The sequence below is a fragment of the Anabrus simplex genome, chromosome 12, assembly GCF_040414725.1.
Source record: "Anabrus simplex isolate iqAnaSimp1 chromosome 12, ASM4041472v1, whole genome shotgun sequence".
In the NCBI taxonomy this organism is placed as follows: Eukaryota; Metazoa; Arthropoda; class Insecta; order Orthoptera; family Tettigoniidae; genus Anabrus; species Anabrus simplex.
Window position 1 is genome coordinate 100,820,876 of NC_090276.1, and position 18,688 is coordinate 100,839,563.

The 18,688-nt window shown below is 38.9% G+C and overlaps 1 protein-coding gene across 5 annotated transcripts in view; it reads right to left on the reverse strand.

Moving 5' to 3' along the window:
• LOC136884336 (uncharacterized) overlaps positions 1-18,688 on the reverse strand; it is a 291,392-nt gene that overhangs the window by 34,320 nt on the left and 238,384 nt on the right. For all 5 annotated transcript variants that reach the window (XM_067156442.2, XM_067156440.2, XM_067156441.2 and 2 more), the window contains one exon: positions 17,910-18,050. In XM_067156442.2, coding sequence (XP_067012543.2) covers positions 17,910-18,050 — 141 coding nt within the window. The remainder of the gene's footprint in view (positions 1-17,909; positions 18,051-18,688) is intronic.

The following is an 18,688-nucleotide window of genomic DNA, read 5'->3' on the forward strand; positions in this document are numbered from 1 at the left end:
ATATTAATTAAATAAATAAATCAAATTACACACGATGAACCTCCAGCATCCTTACAAGCAGTGTCCCACCTGAAAAGCAAGCCTCAGAAAACAATTTATGCAGCATTCACTTGGTTACATTTAAAATAATAACTTGTGTTTTACAGTTGGTAAATTACTTTGGGCAAGTTATTCAATCAAACAACATAAATTCATAGAACATAACAGAAACAAACATGAAATTGAAAAGACTGAGGGAGAAAAAAAATAAACACAAAAATGATATACAGTGAAACCTTGTTAGTGTGTTCCTCATTAACATGTTTTCCCTCTTAGCATGTCGTGTCAAGTCCCAATTCTCATAGTATTAAATCTATATAAAAATACCTCACATATAGAGTCGCGAATCTTTGCTATTACTGCTTAGAACAATCACATTTTTTCTAGCCCTGAAAAGTTATTTGTCATCCCTTGTGACTTGCAAGCTGTCCACTTCATGACCGTATCGATGAATTCAATCAACAAATTATTGAACAAATTAATTTAATACACCACCTAGTCGATACTTTATTTCTTGCCTTTTGGCAGAATTATTAAAAACATTAACATATACAGGACATGTTTCGACCACTGTCAGCTGTCTTTAAATAACTTAGATGAAACAATTAGTTTGACCAAAATAACCTTCTATATGAGCATTTAAGTAAGTACATAGAATGGGTAAACAGAAGACAAATAAGACGAACAAGTAAAATAACCAAACACGATGTCATGAGACGTATTAAATGACGACACAACCTCGCTTCCCCTCTTGCCGGCGAATCGTAGAAACAAGCAAACTGCGACACATCACTATAACACTAGGTCGTGTACACGAAAACAGTCTCAAGGCGGTGGAGTATAAACACCATCCCAGAAAGGCGAGTTAAAGCAATATACCCCTCATCACCACCTTCTTTCCGAGGTCAAACTAAATTAGAACTATTTTGTTTAATGACACATTTTAACATTTTACGATCTTTCTGCTAGTTGCAGATCGTGAGGCAAGCTGCCCAAATCTGAGAACCACAATTTCACGCAACTTAATAGTCACCATACGACCATGGTAAATTAACAGTTCAACACAACCTGGTACCAAAAATAAAAAAAGCAACTTACAAGGAAGATAATCAACAAAATAGACAATTAATAAGAAACTTGAAGACTGTTATACATATTGATTTTAACATAAGCAAGATCAAGCCACCTAGTGTTTTTACAAAAAGTGCCTAATTCTTTTAAGATTTGAAGACCTCAGGGGAAAACGGTGATAACCCCATTTTGTAAGTTCTGAGATATAATGAAATTATTTTTAAAAAAATATTTACTATTAATATTTTTGATCTTTGAAACAAATTACTCTAGTCAGTGGTACATGTAGTCTTTCTTTATAACATCTTGGAGAAAAAATGCATTAAAAACCAGTATTATACGGAATTAGAGTATATTAAACACTGAATGTGCCCATCAATTTGAGGGTTATAATATTATTTACATGCAATGTGGATAAAGTAGTGAGCAATTTACAATACAAGAAAACATCTCTGTGAAATATATGAAAGTGCGTACACAAAGAAACAAGTTAGTAACACAATTACAATAATAAAATACTTCTCACTCTCAACTGGACTTGTCTACCACTCATCAATGAACATTTCTGTACTGTTTGTACCACTGCACTTCAAACTACCATCAAATTCAGAGTATACTGATGGTACTCATTAGCCCTAGGAAAAATTCTGAATGTAGACTTATGTTTAACAAAATTAATTAAGTTAAAGAAAACATTTAATATAATGTTATTGCATTTACGTGTCACTAACTACTTTTACTGTGCCGGTAAATTTGTCGACACGAAGCTGACATATCTGAGTGCCTTCAAATACCACCGCACTGAGCCTAGATCAAACCCAGTAACTTAAGGTCAGAAAGGTAGCGCTCTACCGCCTAAGCTACTCACCCCGGCATGTTAAAGAGATTTCCGTTAAGTTTTTTTAAATGTCATAATCCAGTTACCCAATTATTTTAAAGAAAATAACAGGTAAACTAATTATAATCTACATAGCACCGGTACATCAACAAGCGAACAAAGTTATAACCCACAGAGTCACATAAAGGACGTGTAAAGAGCCGTTATGTTTATAAAATTTCAGTATAATGACACTAGCTAATTGTATGTGTTAGCATGATTTGATAATAATAATGAATACTAATGCTAATACTTTTCCAAAGGTATTTTACATCACAGCATGTAAATAGTCATAACCCACACTCAAAACCACATGGTAAACAAAGCTGCTGACCATCTCGAAAACGTACTTGTTCACTACTTCCAGATGAACTTCCATGATATTCCTGGGTTTCAACATATTCCGGATCCTTTAAACTGTCATCTCCGTCCATAAACTCCTCAACTTCATTGTTTTTTGTACCATAAATGACATTTTGTTTGGCAGAAAGCACACCATTAGAAACATGAGCCGCCATCTTGGAAATTGGGTTGTCACTGTTTACTGCAGAGACAAGTGGCTTGTTATAAAAATGAAGCTTAATTGTGCTGCCATATCTCATTAAATCAACTAGATTCTTGATAAAAATGAAACTTCATGTTGAATAGAACTGTTTACTGCAAAAAACTGAAAATTTTAAAATTTGAGGGTTATCACTATTTTTCCCCGAGTTCTTCATTTATTAAATATGTTCAATTAGAAAATAAGTTATTACTGTAGACGCGAATTGTAATTTAAGTACCTTTTTACACACCACATCACTAAAATCCCCCCTTAATCCTCCTATTCCCCCCATATTTCAAGCACTTTAAGCAATAGTTATAAGTTCCCATGGGAAAGTAATTTAAGATTTTAATGTACTTACTAATAATAATAATTGTATGGCCTCAGCTACCGGGTGCAGACATTTCAATTTGACGCCATCCGGCTGCCTGCTTGTCAATTTCGACGTTCCGTTTTACTCTAGGCCCCCACTAGATGGCAGACCGAGTAAACCGAAACTCTCTTGGGTGTCTCTGGCTGAGATTTAATGAATTTTGTCGGGTAAACACCAAATGTGTCACCAGAGATCTTTTACATCTTCCATCATACGACATGGAGTGTCGAATGGACTTCTTTCCGCCCTTCAAAAATCCGACTACCTCTGCCGGGTTTGAACCCGCTATCTTGGGATCTGGACGGCGACACTCTACCGCTGATCCAAAGAGGCAGCTAATGTACTTACTAATGAAATTGTTTCATCTAAGCTATTTAACGACAGCTGAAGATGACCACTGAGTGGTCGAAAAATGTCCTGTATATGTCACCTACATACATACATACATACATTATCATTATAGACTGTTATGCCTTTCAGCGCTCAGTCTGCAAGCCTCTGTGAATTTACTAATGTCGTCACAATCCTCGATTTGCAACTAGTGTTGTGGTCTCATTTAGTTCTATGCCTCTTATCTTTAAATCGTTAGAAACTGAGTCTAACCATCGCCGTCTTGGTCTACCTCTACTTCTCTTACCCTCCATAACAGAGTCCATTATTCTCCTAGGTAACCTATCCTCCTCCATTCGCCTCACATGACCCCACCACCGAACAGGTTTATGCGTACAGCTTCATCCATCGAGTTCATTCCTAAATTAGCCTTTTTCTCCTCATTCCGAGTACCATCCTGCCATTGTTCCCACCTATTAGTACAGCAATCATTCTTGCTATTTTCATGCCTGTTACTTCTAACTTATGAATAAGATATCCTGAGTCCACCCAGCTTTCGCTCCCGTAAAGCAAAGCTGGTCTGATAACAGACCGATGTAAAGATAGTTTCGTCTGGGAGCTGACTTCCTTCTTACAGAATACTGCTGATCGCAACTGCGAGCTCACTGCATTAGCTTTACCACACCTTGATTCAATCTCACTTACTATATTACCATCCTGGGAGAACACACAACCTTAAATACTTGAAATTATCGACCTGTTCTAGATTTGTATCACCAATCTGACATTTAATTCTGTTGAATTTCTTACCTACTGATATAAATTTAGTCTTCGAGAGGCTAATTTTCATACCATACTCATTGCACCTATTTTCAAGTTCCAAGATATTAGACTACAGGCTTTCGCACAATCTGCCATTAAGACCAAGTCGTCAGCATAGGCCAGACTGCTTATTATATTTCCACCTAACTGAATCCCTCCCGGTCATTTTATACCCTTCAGCAGATGATCCATGTAAACTATGAAAAGCAAAGGTGAAAGATTACAGCCTTGTCTAACCCCTGTAAGTACCCTGATCCAAGAACTCATTCTACCATCAATTCTCACTGAAGCCCAATTGTCAACATAAATGCCTTTGATTGATTTTAATAACCTACCTTTAATTCCATAGTCCCCCAGTATAGCGAACATCTTTTCCCTCGGTACCCTGTCATATGCTTTCTCTAGATCTACGAAACATAAACACAACTGCCTATTCCTCTCGTAGCATTTTTCAATTACCTGGCACATACTGAAAATCTGATCCTGACAGCCTCTCTGTGGTCTGAAACCACATTGGTTTTCATCCAACTTCTTCTCCAAGACTGATCACACCCTCCCTTCCAAGATGCCAGTGAATACTTTACCTGGTATACTAATCAATGAGATACCTCGATAGTTGTTGCAACCTTTCCTGTTCCCTTGCTTATTAGATAGGTGCAATTACTGATTTTGTCCAATCTGAAGGTACCTTACCAACACTCCATGCTAATGTTACTACTCTATGAAGCCATTTCATCCCTGCCTTCCCACTATACTTCACCATTTCAGGTCTAATTTCATCTCTTTCTGCTGCTTTATGACAATGGAGTTTATTTACCATCCTTTCCACTTCCTCAAGCGTAATTTCACCAACATCATTTTCCTCCTTCCCATGAGCTTGGCTGTTCGCAACACCACCAGGATGATTTCCTTTTAAATTGAGAAGATGTTCAAAATATTCTCTCCACCTCTCCAGTGATTCCCTGGGATCTATTATGAGTACACCTGTTCATTTCCTTTTTCCCTGCTACTTGACCTAGCTTTTCCAGGTTGTTACCAAAATCTTCCCACGACTTCTTTTTGGATTCAACAACTATTTGTTTTGCTTTGTTTCTTTCACCTACGTACAAATTCCTGTCTGCCTCGGCCCTTGTTTGGAGCCATTTCTGATAAGCCTTCTTTTTACGCTTACAAGCTGCTCTCACTTCATCATTCCACCAAGATGTTCGCCTTTTCCCATCTTTACACATAGCTTTTCCTAGACATTCCCTTTCTGTTTCTACTACAGCATCCCTGTATGCCACCCATTCACTTTCTATATCCTGAACCTGCTTACTGCCTACTGTTTGAAACCTCTCACTAATCATATCCATGTACTTCTGTCTAATTTCCTCGTCCTGGAGATTTTCTACCTTATTCGTTTGCAGACAGATTTCACTTTCTCTACCCTAGGCCTAGAGATACATAGTTCACTACAGATCAGATAGTGGTCTGTATTATCGAAAAATCCCCGAAAAACTTGTACATTCCTAACAGATTTCCTGAATTCGAAGTCAGTTAAGATATAGTTTATTATGGACCTCGTACCCCTAGCCTCCCATGTGTAGCGGTGAATAGCCTTATGCTTGAAGAATGTATTCGTAACTGCTAAACCAATAGTAGCACAGAAGTCCAGCAGATGCTTCCCATTCCCATTAGCTTCCATATCTTCCCCACATTTACCGATCACTCTTTCGTATCCTTCAGTTCTATTCCCAACTCTCGCATTAAAATCGCCCATTAGCACTATTCTATCCTTGCTGTTGACCCTGACCACGATGTCACTCAATGCTTCATAAAACTTGTCAACTTCATCCTCATCTGCACCCTCACATGGTGAATACACGGACACAATTCTAATTCTAATTCCTCCAATTGACAAATCTACCCACATCATTCGCTCATTTACGTGCCTAACAGAAACTATGTTGCGTGTAATGGTATTCCTGATAAAGAGCCCTACCCCAGACTCTGCCCTTCCCTTTCTAACACCCGTCAAGTACACTTTATAATCTTCTATCTCTTCCTCGCTATCTCCCCTTACCCGAATATCACTTACTACTAACACATCCAGATACATCCTCTTTGCTGACTCAGCCAGTTCTACTTTCTTTCTTCCATAAGCCGCATTAATATTGATAGCTCCCCATCGAATTCCATTTCGTTTGCCAAGTTGTTTCCAAGGAGTCCCTCGCCTGTCAAATGAGAGTGGGACTCCGTTACTCCCACAGGTCCGAGGCTTGCTTAAAATGTTCTGAGCTCGGTAAATTGATGAAGCAGGATGCTACCCTACTTGCACATAGTCCAAGTGAGGATCTCTCCTCTAACGGGTTATGGACCACCGGTGAATTATATAGACCTAGCCGCCTGAGCACAAGGAGGGCTATGACTCGGAATATGTCCAAGATGCCCACTCCCATTGCATAGCAACTGGTATCCCGACTCTCAGGACCACTTACTAGGCCACTCAGCCGTTGCCCATAGTTCACAAACTAGGACGTGACTACAGTAACCCACACCATGAACCATAATGTTTTTTTAAATTTTTTATAATTCTGCCCAAAGGCAGGAAATAAAGTATAGATTAGGTGGTGTTTTAAATTAATTTGTTTAATAATTTGTTGATCCCTTGTGAAAGAAATGTGATTTCCAACTCTGGTAAGAGCTGTCGCCATAGTTGCATGATTACAGGAAAAGGGATGTTAAGTTTTGCTTGCCAGTTAGCAGCGAGATTGCTGAACAACACAGTAAGCCAATTTGTTGAAGAAGCTGACAAAATAGCGAAACAAGGCTCAAAAGGTCCTTTCATAGGAGCAGAGCCCTTCCTAGGAGTGTTACTCCGAAGTGTGAAACTGGTAATATCCCAGTGGACGAACCAGTCTGACCTAGACATTTGGAAGAGGTTAACCATAGCAAGGCAGGCACATGAACTTATCAAAGGGCCTAGCCAAAGTTATAAGAAGGTCCTGATAAATTTGAATAGGACCAGAACGCGAATGGCAGTTGAACTGTTGACAGGCCACAATACCTTACAGAGATACCTACACATCATGAAAATCAGTCGGGATCCGATGTGTAGAAGATGCGGTAGGAAGGAAGAGACATCCGCGCATGTGTTTTGTCAGCGAGGCCCTTACAAGCACTAGACATCAATATCTTGGCTCACATTTTGTGAGCCTGGACGACATCAGGAATGCTAACATCCGGACACTGGTATCCTTTATAGGAGCACTAGGGCTGGACTAGGCAAACCCGTTTAAGGGACACAACGGGTCTTCACAGACCTACGTGTGGAACCCTGCGAAGGCAGGGCTCACCCATTCCTTATCTATCTATCTATCTATCTATCTATCTATCTCAGCCAATCTGTGCTTGTATTTCACATTCCATTCAGAAGTTAGAAATTCATTTTGTGTTGAGTGGTACTTTGCCGCATGATACGGCCGCCTATATCTGGATTAGGAACACGATTGTGTGAAAAAGATTAGCATAGTGCACATTTGTCTTGTGATAGCCTAGTTATACATACGGAAAACGTAGTGAAATTCCTTACTAATGAAGACAGAATTAAAATCTGTCAGAAGTGGATAGGTGTGGGCATCTTAAAGCACACAGAGGTTGCAGATGCTGAACTGGCACCTTCCAGTTTCGATCGATCAGTTGGTCGAATCAAAGTTTTCAATATGGCAGCCAAAATCATTCCTCCCGGTTGCACATGGTCGAGTATAACCTCCAATTTACGGTCGAAGAGTGTGACCAGAAAATAATGCTTAATGACCCACTGGTACAAAATATCGTTTTACGACGAGTGTGATCTGCAACAATACTTTGATTGGCCACCCCATGCACATCTTTCAGTGCACCTGTTATTTTATACGCCCCAACGGAATAATTTGTTTTCTCATGTTTTTTTTTCACACCTTTTAATATTCACCTCTCATCTTAAGATATAGTTTTCACTGTACCCATGGATACACTATGTAAAATGCCCTCATGTCGGAAAGAATCGTATCTAGTATTTCCATATCCCTGTTGGATAGGTTTTATTGGTATATTCATTAGTACATTTTCTCGTTCCTTCTTGTTGTCCCCTGCAGAAACGACTTACCGAGGCTTTACTGTATTGACTTTACGTCCCGCCAACTACTTTTACTGTTTTAGGAGACGCTGAGGTGCTGAAATTTAGCCCCACAGGAGTTCTTTCATGTGCCAGTAAATCTACTGGACTGAGCCAGGAATGAAAATTGCCAAGTTGGGGTCAGAAGACTGTCTCAGCCACTCAGCCTGGCATTACTTATGTGTCATCTTACTGTGCCTAACTATAAGTTCTTCTCTTTTTACTTTCAATAATTTTCCTCATTCTTCTCCTTTGCCATTATTTTTATTGTTAATTGTTGTTTCCCTACAGTTATCATGTTAGTTTCTAATTTTCTTCTGCTACTTTTGTCATTAGTTTCCTTTGTTGCTCTTTCATTTATTTTTTTAAGCTTGCATTGTGGTATTCTACTGCATCTCACTGTTTTGGTTTAATAAACTAACAAACAATAACAAACAGATAGTTATTCTTCTTATAAGAGTATTGGAGCCTTGGAAACTGCTAGAGGCAGCATGCAGTTCTTGTGGTGCTACGAAAACTGTGAGAAATGGCAATCGGCAAAAGAATACATAAAGATACGGACCATCAATGTAGTGACACTAACAGGAAAAGTGGAAGTAGATTGACAAAGATATTAAATTGCTGGGAATTAGCAAGAACAAATGGAAAGGAATGGGCGAGAAAAAGCTGAATAAAGGGCTTTTTGCTGCCACCAGTTATTCTTAATTTCCCTAATTTGTGCCTGACATTTTTCTTTAAATTCCAAGAAATGTGATTTCTTCACATTGGAACATGGATCTTGAAGAGAGGATAGGTGGGCTTCCCGTTTGGCATTGATCAGGCATTTAATTTCTTCCTTATTTTCATCAAACCAGTCCTGTCTTTTTTTCCTCACAAAACCAATTGTTTCCTCAGCTGACTCAGTGATGACCTTCTGAAGCGTGACCCATTCCTGATTTGTACTATGACTACTTCGGAATCTGGCTCTATTCGAGAAGTATCTGTACGGCACGGCTAAAGCGAAACGTTTCTTCTGCGCATTTCATATGAGACTATTGTGGCATCGAGTTATTCTGAAACATTTCTCCATATTGCCTGTATGTGTTGTGTATATCACCTAAAATGAGCGATAATCCGACAGGAATTGAATGAATCTGTTCTGAGAACCCCTTTTAGGGATCAAACTAAGTTTTGGTTTATTTTTTAAAAACTTAGAATGTAAGATCTTGTAAATACTGTGCTTGTTTGATGACGGTAATTGCCAGCGTAAGATGTTATCGTATATCTCTTCGCGACTTTAAGTACCTTATTTTATTTTATTTTTTTGGTGGAGTCATATTATACCTCATTTATGTGTCATTTTGATTATTGCTGTGGGAATTATGGTGAGATTTTGGTTTGTGTTTTATTCATGTTTTCGTTTGTACTCTGTGTTGGTACCTTTAAATCATATGCCCTTGTTTTCGCTGTTAAACTTGAACATTCTTTGCTTTTCCAAATTTTATTTTCCCTCTCTGATTAATTTTAATTCTGCTCGTTTGGTGTGTTTTCTTGTACGGTATTATTTGCTGGTGCATGTGTTAATGCTATTTAAATTATCTGGTAATTTATTGATGTGGTAATCCTTGCCCGTGTGCTTGCTTGCGTTCTTTCTGACATTCCGTTTTGATTTATTCATTTTAATTGCGTTTGTTTCGACTCTGTATTGTGCTGCGTAATCACCATGTCACCGTTCATTTTCTTTCTTCTTAGTTAATATAATATTATTATTATTATTATTATTATTATTATTAATAATTTTAGCCCAATAAAGTTTATGTCTACCTTTTATATTAATATGTTTCATTTAATTAAAACTTCATATTAAGTACCTGATTTCTGTTCCTATACATACAGAAGTAAATTCTGGGACATACACAAATTTTAAGTTGGTTTCATTTCAAGTTTATAATTTTAAAATACAATATTCTCTAGAAATTGTTCACTTAACATATATAATTTGTGGGGTTGTAGGCAATTCCTCGGTGGAAGGTTTTCTAACGTTCGCTATCCTTATCTTAACTTCAATTGTTTTATCTTATCTCTGCCTTTCCCCATTACGTAACTGTGTCATTGTTCTTATCTTTGGGAATCTTCTTTTCTTGTTGCGTGGCGTCGTTAGTGTGATTATTATTGTTTTGATCTTGGTGCGAGATCGTTTTTGACTTTCTGTGTGTGTTAACACCTTGGGTTACTGGACCTGCCTTGTTCTCTAGCTTATTGACTGTGGGTTTAAAATTTGTTGATTTTCTAATCCGTTGGATTTTATTTGGGATTTGTGTTTAATTTATTTGTGTCAAAATTTTTTCTAATATCGTCGGGATATGTTTATGTTTTAATTTCACGTGATGATTTATGGATCTGTGTCTCTGTCCATATTTATTTATTTATTTGGGAAACCAAAACAGCGAGAAGCCGAATTACAGAGTTCCACAATGAAATACATATTTACAATAGAGTAGCACAAGGCAAGCATAAAGAAAAGTGGAAGAATAATGACGAAAAAACATCTAACGATAAATATAGAGGAAAAAATTAAAAACTAACATAATTAGACACACAACATAACAAAAACAAAAAATAAAGGCTAAAGAAACGAGAAAAATTGTTGAACGTAAAACGAAGAGAAGAACTTATAGCTAGGCACAGTAAGATAAATACAGACATAACACTTAAGTAATGGTATAGCACAGTAAAAAATAAATATTATGTTATGTACAAAAGAGAGGACAGCAATGAGAAGAGAAAAAAGGAATATGAAGAAAATGAACTAGGCTAAGTTAAGGAAGAATCGATTAAAGGAGGCATACGAAGAAAAAACGTCCAAGTTCCTGTCAGAAGATAAAGAGTTAAGGAGGGTTGGTATGCGGATAAATAAACTTCTTTGAACGAGAGAGAGGCGGGAATATGGAATATGAAGGGGCGTATTAATCCTGGTTTTGCGAATTGGAACATGTATGGAAAAGAAGGATGCAGGTTCAGGAGAACGAAATAAACCATTAACAGCGTTATATAGGAATCTAAGGTCGGCTACTTTCCTGCGACTAGATAACGGGTGAAGGTTTAACTTGTCTAGTATCTGATTACTGCTCAAGTTTCGACAATCAGATACTCTGGCTCTAACAATGGCACAGAAGAATGACTGCACGCGGTCAATATGATTCAGATTAGTGGGTGAAGAGGTAGACCAAATGGGAGACGCAAATTCAATAATCGGTAGGATGCAAGATACATAGTAGGCTCGGAGGGCGTGGATATCGGTGATGTCAGAAAATCTATACAACAAACCGAGAAGTGACATTGCTCGTGCGGTTATCTTTTGTATATGGGGGACAAATAACAATTTACTGTCAAACATCACTCCTAAGTCATTTTGTTCTGCTAGAGTTGGGAACGGGTTACCGTGGAGGGAGTATTTACTGAGAATAGGGGATTTACGAAGCGTGATCGAAATAGAGGAACACTTGGCAGGATTAGGCTTAAGACACCATGTGGAGCACCATTCAGAGAGTGAATTAAGCCCACTCTGTAAGGAGTTTACGTCAGATAAAGAATCGATTTGTTTGAATATTTTACAGTCATCTGCAAATAGTAGAATTTCACAAGAAACGGAGGATATAGAATTAATGAGATCGTCAATAAATAAGACAAAAAGAAGCGGACCTAGGACACTGACCTGTGGGACGCCAGAATGTACCATAACAAGAGTCGAACTGAACCCATCAAGAACCACACGCTGAGTTCTGGTATTGAGGAAGCTCTGCAGGAGAGTTAGCAAGCGACCATGGATATTAAAACGTTCTGAGAGTTTATAGGAAAGAAGTGCGTGGTCTACGGTATCAAAAGCCTTAGCAATATCAATGTAGCACACGTCCAGTTGAGAACCGGCGTTAAGAGCAGATGTTGCACGATGGAGAAGAACAGCCAGATTAGTTAGGCAGGAGCTACCAGGAAGAAAACCATGCTGTTGGGACGATATATAAGGAAGTGTGAAAGAAGGAAGGCGCTGGTGGATAATCTTTTCACAGATGAGCGACAGAGTGGGTAATATAGAAATCGGACGATAGTTTCTGACATCAGACCTCTTTCCACTTTTAAAAACCGGAGTGATGTTAGCGATTTTCCAGTCGTCAGGAAAGTAGCCGGCTAAGAAGCAACGGTTAAATATAACAGCAATAGGATGGGCAAGAGTCGTAGCGGTATTCTTAAGGAAGACAGGACTGAGACCATCCGGACCAGTAGGTTTATTTTCTGGGAGGGAGGAAAGTAACGAATAGACTTCTGACTCAGAGGTGGAAAGATTACTGAGATTATGAGAAGGAACAGAATCAATAGACGGAAAATCTGGGAACTGAACAGGTGCAACAAAATTAGACGCAAAGTAATCGTTGAAAATTTCTGGTCTATTACTACCACTGGCTAAATTATCACCCCAAGTCACTGTGTCTGGCACACGCTTTGTATTTTTCCTGCTGTTTATCAGAGACCAGAATTTTTACTATTACTTCTCACTTCTAGGCAGGCAGAGTTTATGTAGTCCTGGTAATCCCGTTTTAGAAGCTGTTTATGGTGTTTGCGAAGGTCAGAAAAAGTTTTATAGCTGGCTTCAGAAGGTGACCTTTTCCAGTCTTTCCAGGCTTTCGTTTTATTAATTTCTGCAATTTTGGTGTCACTTTTCTTCCAAGGTGGGCATCTGGCGGATGTTTTACGAGTGGGAACAAGGTCACGGATCACAGCACGAGTCCAGTCATAGAACAGGTCCACTGCTTCTTGCACTTCACCCACTTGCAGCAAGTGCCAGGGTAGAAGAGAGAGGGTGTGATTGACAGCCTGCCAATCAACCTTTCGCCACAAGGGTACACAGTTCCTGGTAAAGGGTCGATGACATTTCGGGGGGGCGGGGAGGGGCAACAGAGAATGTTGCCTCTACAGACTTGTGGTTCGATTTAAAAATATTTCGTCCCACAGAAATAACGGAAGGCTCAACGGAGCAGAGCAGGTAGTCAAGAAGACTATCCCCGCAGGTGTTCTCAAGGACGTACTGTTGGAGGCCTAGGCCCGTAATATAATGGTCGAGATACCACTTGTCAAGGCTATTAGACGGGACACCATGAGCAGGGGAATTCCAAGAAATAGAGAGGTTAAAGTCGCCTAATATACTTACATTAGGATTCAGATTAATGGCTTTCATTACAGAAGAGAGAAAATTTTCAGAATAATTGAGGGTTGATCGAGGTGGCCTGTAAAAACAAGCAAATAGATATTTGGAATGCTGAAATTTCACTTCTACCCAAATGGCTTCGGAGTCACTACTTAAATCAGTACGTTGGTTAGCATGCCATTTGGATTTAACGGCCAGGAGAACTCCCCCGCCCCGAGATCCACGGTCCGTTCTGAAAATGGAAAACTCTTTGGAAAGAGGGATTTCCGTGTCTGAAACAAAGTCAGTTAACCAACTTTCAGAGAAGGCGACAATATCGAAAGAAGATAGTTCTTATAGGTAGAGCTCACAGTCAGTAATTTTGTTTTTAAGAGAGCAGATATTCTGATGGTAAACTGAGATCGCACTATCCGCCGCGGGTCCGGGTTTATCTCCACATCACCAGCTAACATTAGGAATGTCAACAACAAACTTAAAGTAGACCGAGAAGAAAACCGAGATAATTTACTGGAGGCTGGAACCGAAGCCGGTGCTACAAGAATGCATGGGAGGTTTGCAGTCGGCAGTGAAGGAAAATGAAACTGACGAACGGCAGTCAACCAGTTTCCAACCTGAGGTATATTCAATCTTGAGACGGCGAGTCGTAGACTTCCGGCAAGGGAGGCTTGGGTACGCCAGCAGCCGCCGTAGCACGTGGAATAAAAACAAAGCCGTTTATATTGAGCAGACTTACTTCCGAGCATTTCACAACACATGGAATCACTGGCTGGATCATCTAGATGAACATCACTATATTCTTTTGCGCACACTACTTGTTTTGACATATTTCGGGTGTGTGGTTCCTCCACCAGGGATTGTCCTAAGCCATTCACAGTTATTCAGCCTAACTATTTGTCCCACATTTTATATTTCTAAATCTGATTTCATGTTAAAAAAAAGAGAAGGATTTGTATGGGTAAAAAGTTAAGTTAGTTTAAGGAGCTCCTTACGTTGTCTGTTTAGTAAACTGAATATATTTATTTTAAAACTACTATATTTAATTGATTTCATAATTTTCTTTTGCTAGTTGCCTAAGGTTTTATTATATTATTACAGATCTGTTTACCTATATTTTATAAATTTTTTTTACTTTGCAAAGCAACTGAAAAACTTTCAAATTTCCTTTTATTTACCAAACTATTAATTCATTAAGATTTATCTGTAAGTTATCTATTCCATAATGTTTAATTATAATGTATTTTTTAAAGAAAATTGGTGTTATAATTGGCTCAGTAAGACTGACCTTGTTTTTAAATATGGGGTGGGTTTTCAGCGCAGTATCTTGCTTCCACTTGTGTCCTGGTAAGTTGCTGTATGTTATTGTTTTGTTCTTCCATCCTTGTTGTGTACGTTACCCTATGGCGTTTTTGAGTATAACATCATTCTTTGTCATCTCGGGGTGGTATTGCACAAACTAGAGCCCCAATGGGCCTTCCACCTACCAAGCGACCACTGCTCGGTCCGAAGGCCTGCAGATTACGAGGTGACGCATGGTCAGTGTGACGAATCCCCCTGGCCGTTATTCCTGGCTCTGTAGACCGGGGTCAACATCTCACCATTAAACAGCTCCTCATTTAAAGGTAATCGTAGAATGAGTGAACCTGGAACCAGCCTTCATATATAGGTAAAAATGCCTGATCTGGCCGAGAATCAAGCCCAGGCCCTCCGGGTGAGAGGCAGGCAACTTAGACCACAGGGCCAGCTTCAAACATTCATTACCAGTACGCGACTTAAAAATCTCAAAACTTTACATTCAGTGTTACCGGGGAAACTTCGTCATTTTCCTCTGAAAACTTCTTTCAATTCAGCAACTTTGATCAGCCAAACTCTTCGAAAAATCAAATACCCGTAATGCCAAGCCAAACAACAATCCACCACAAGTAGTTTTTAATTCTCCTATCTAATAAAATAAAGCACATTAGATACAAAAGCACCCAACATAATGGCGAAATCCCTTTTTTAAATCTTCCATTGTCATTTGGTCACCGGTATACTGTTCGTCTGTTTATGGAATTCTTGTACTGCGGAAATTAGGCTACATCGACTTTTAAAGGTTATGCTGAACTTGAGAATATGGTTTCGAATGTAAGTATCGATTTCCAACTTCTTGAATGAATTATATTCAATTCTGCCAGTCAATGAAATTGAAAAGAGAAAAAATATCATTAACACTTCCAAAATTATGATTATTCGTGACCTTGAGCTCAGCTGGCAAGTGCACTTGCTGTACGAGTCGGTACAAGTGGAAAATGATACAAAGTTTTTAAAATGTAACGTGCGCAAATGAAATGACTGCGGTTTTTATAACATTTTAACACAAAAACGTGAAATTTCCAGTCTTATATTAGGACCACAACAGTAATAGGCAATCGCGAAACCTCCCAAGGCTTTATGTATGTAAGGTGCAACATCTGTTCTGGTCTCGATAACATAATCGTAAGGTATACGATAATATTAAAATACTAAATTCGTGTTATTTAACCCTGGATCACTAAGCTCTTCTGTGAAGTACGTTATCACTAAGCATTCGTCTATGAGACAACGGAAAAAGACCTTCCATAACTCTTACAATTACGTTATTTAAAACTTAATAACTAATCCAGCACGTAAATCATTCTATGTAGCATTGAGGGACAAAATACACATATTTTCTTTGTGCCAAGTTGTGCCTTGTCTGGCCTGTGTACTATATGATTTTCACTGCGAATCTCGCAGATCATACAATGTAATAACCGCTTTAAATTTGGTTGCGTAAGGCGGCGCTGGAGGTGAAGTCTAATCAGGTCACGCTTAACTGCTGCGCGAATGCCCTTTTCAAGATAGGTTTTTCTCTCTTCCGGAGGATGTTGTGGCAGAACAAAATATATCCATTCACTAAGAACATATTGATCATAGTTAAGAATACACACAGAGGCCAGCACTGGGTCTTTCATGCTGCAACGCATTTGTACGAAAAAGTCTGTTGCACCTTTTGTTTCGTTATAAAATTCAATTGCTGCAGTTTTGCCACTGTTATTCCTTATTTCTATGTCCTCGTGAGTAGTGGATAGCAGAACGATTTTCCCCTGCTTTGGTTTTTATGATACAAGGCAAAACATCAACGTACCGATTTTTCACTTCTTCACTTCACGGAGCTCAGGAGGTATCTTGCGTTTATTCTTTCTTATTGTTCCTACAATTATTGTCAGAGAGTACGGTGGTTTCAAAAGGTTTTCAGCCAATGGGACGGAGGTAAACCAATTATCCATGGTTACATTCCTTACAGCTACTGAGAACATAACAATGAAATTATATATTCCGATGTTAATAATGAAAGTAGTCATTGTCACAGTGTGCAATAAGCTATCATTTATTTTTAGAATAAAAATAAATAAATAAATAAATAAATAAATAAATAAATAACTGCACAACTACGTATAAAATATAAAAGTAACGTTGGCGTACCTCAGACAACGGGGTCCCCGTAGAGAAGGAATGAAGCAACGTACAGTGACACAAAGGAAGCTAGAGAGAAAGTGAAGCAAATATCTTTGCAGTAGGAGGAAGGGGAGCTACTAATATCCGCACGTATCGTCTGGCAGACGAAAGCTTAGTAATCCAGGGTTAAGGAGCAGTTTCAATTCCTGCCTGAAAGCCCAGTGATTATACAGTGCCCTGAGAGAAGTGCCCAAAACCTGCTCGGCGATACACTCGAAAAAAGTAAAAAAAATCAATAAATAAACATCTAACCCTGGACATAATGAAGACGGTTTGTAAGTATGAACATTTGATGAAACTTGTTCCGTCTTCAAGTAGAGCTGTCGAAATGCACTCTGTCTCCTTCCAGTTGTTGTGGACACTCTCTGCTCTATGATTTCCGAGGATTCTCTACGCAATACCACCCGAATGAGACGCTAAGATGGTCCCTTACGCAAGTTCACTGCCGATTGTTTTTCCAGTACAGTACTTCCTCAAATTACCGACGGCACGTTAACACCAAGATCCGTAAGTATGCCGTAGCCGTACTTTCGTAAGATACAGTTTCTTGATCGAGGATTTAGAGTTGATGGAACTAAAATTTCTGGACGCTTGATCCGGGAAATCGTTTCTTCGAGGAAAGGACAAATTTCTATAGTGTTCTATAGAAATTTGAATATAAGTCAATATGGACAGGATCAACCAACATGGTGAAAATAATCAATTCAGGAAAGGACAATGCAGGATTTTTACAATGTGATTTAATTAGGATGCTCGTGGGACTACATAATTTGAACGAATAATTCGAGAAAACGTAGTTTTCAGGAACGTATAATCGAGGTTCTACTGTAAAAGAAATTAGTTTATTATCGGTAACACATGGTTTTGTAAGAAAAATAGTCAGAAGATAACAAGATAAAATCATATTGTCAAAATCAATGATAAGACTGAGATAGCATTGCACACACCATCTCTCACCAGAAATGAATATGAGTGAATATATTTATAACATAAAAATTTGCACCATTGCTATTACATACTCACAGTTATACGTCTGAAATGTTCCAGAAGAAGGGAAGGTGAAGAGTCCACTGAACGTTCGATCTCGCTCGCCGCTAGCCTGAGATGTGTTGCCATGGTTGATGTTGATGGTGCTGTACCCGCGAGAGCCCCATAGAGATGAGTCTGAGCAATAGAAGAATACATCTTAAAATCTCTTTTGGTAAAACATTTACAAATCAATTGGGAAAGCATGAGAACAGCAAATGTAAATTTTTATGATTTTTTACAACTTGCTTTACGTCGCAGCAACACAGATGCGATAGGGGAGGGCTAGGAGTGGGAAGGAAGCAACCATGGCCCCATCATTAGCCTGGTTTAAAAATGAGAAACCACCAGGACTGCCGACTCCTCAATACAAGCTCACAGCTACGTGACCCAAATTGCGCAGCTACTTGCTTGGTGGAGCAGAACAGAAGATAGTTAACCCTTTACTGAATACTGTTGCCCTCAGGTAACATATAACTTTTCACCTGTATAGAAGGATACAGATTGTGGACAGAGGTAGTTTTACGGCACACTTTCAAGTGTACAATCAATTTAACACATATACCAATGATGCCTTGTTTTTTTTTTTTACATAACATGTGACAAAACAGCCCTACAACCAAAGGTACTCCTTCCATCCCGTCAACATCCACGCGTACCAACCACCGTTTATTTTACGTGGGCCCTCCCCATCACATTACCCAACCTCAAAGACATTACCAACCTACAATCGTGTAAGTATACTTGCGCCTTGCAATATGTACCCATGGCCAGTA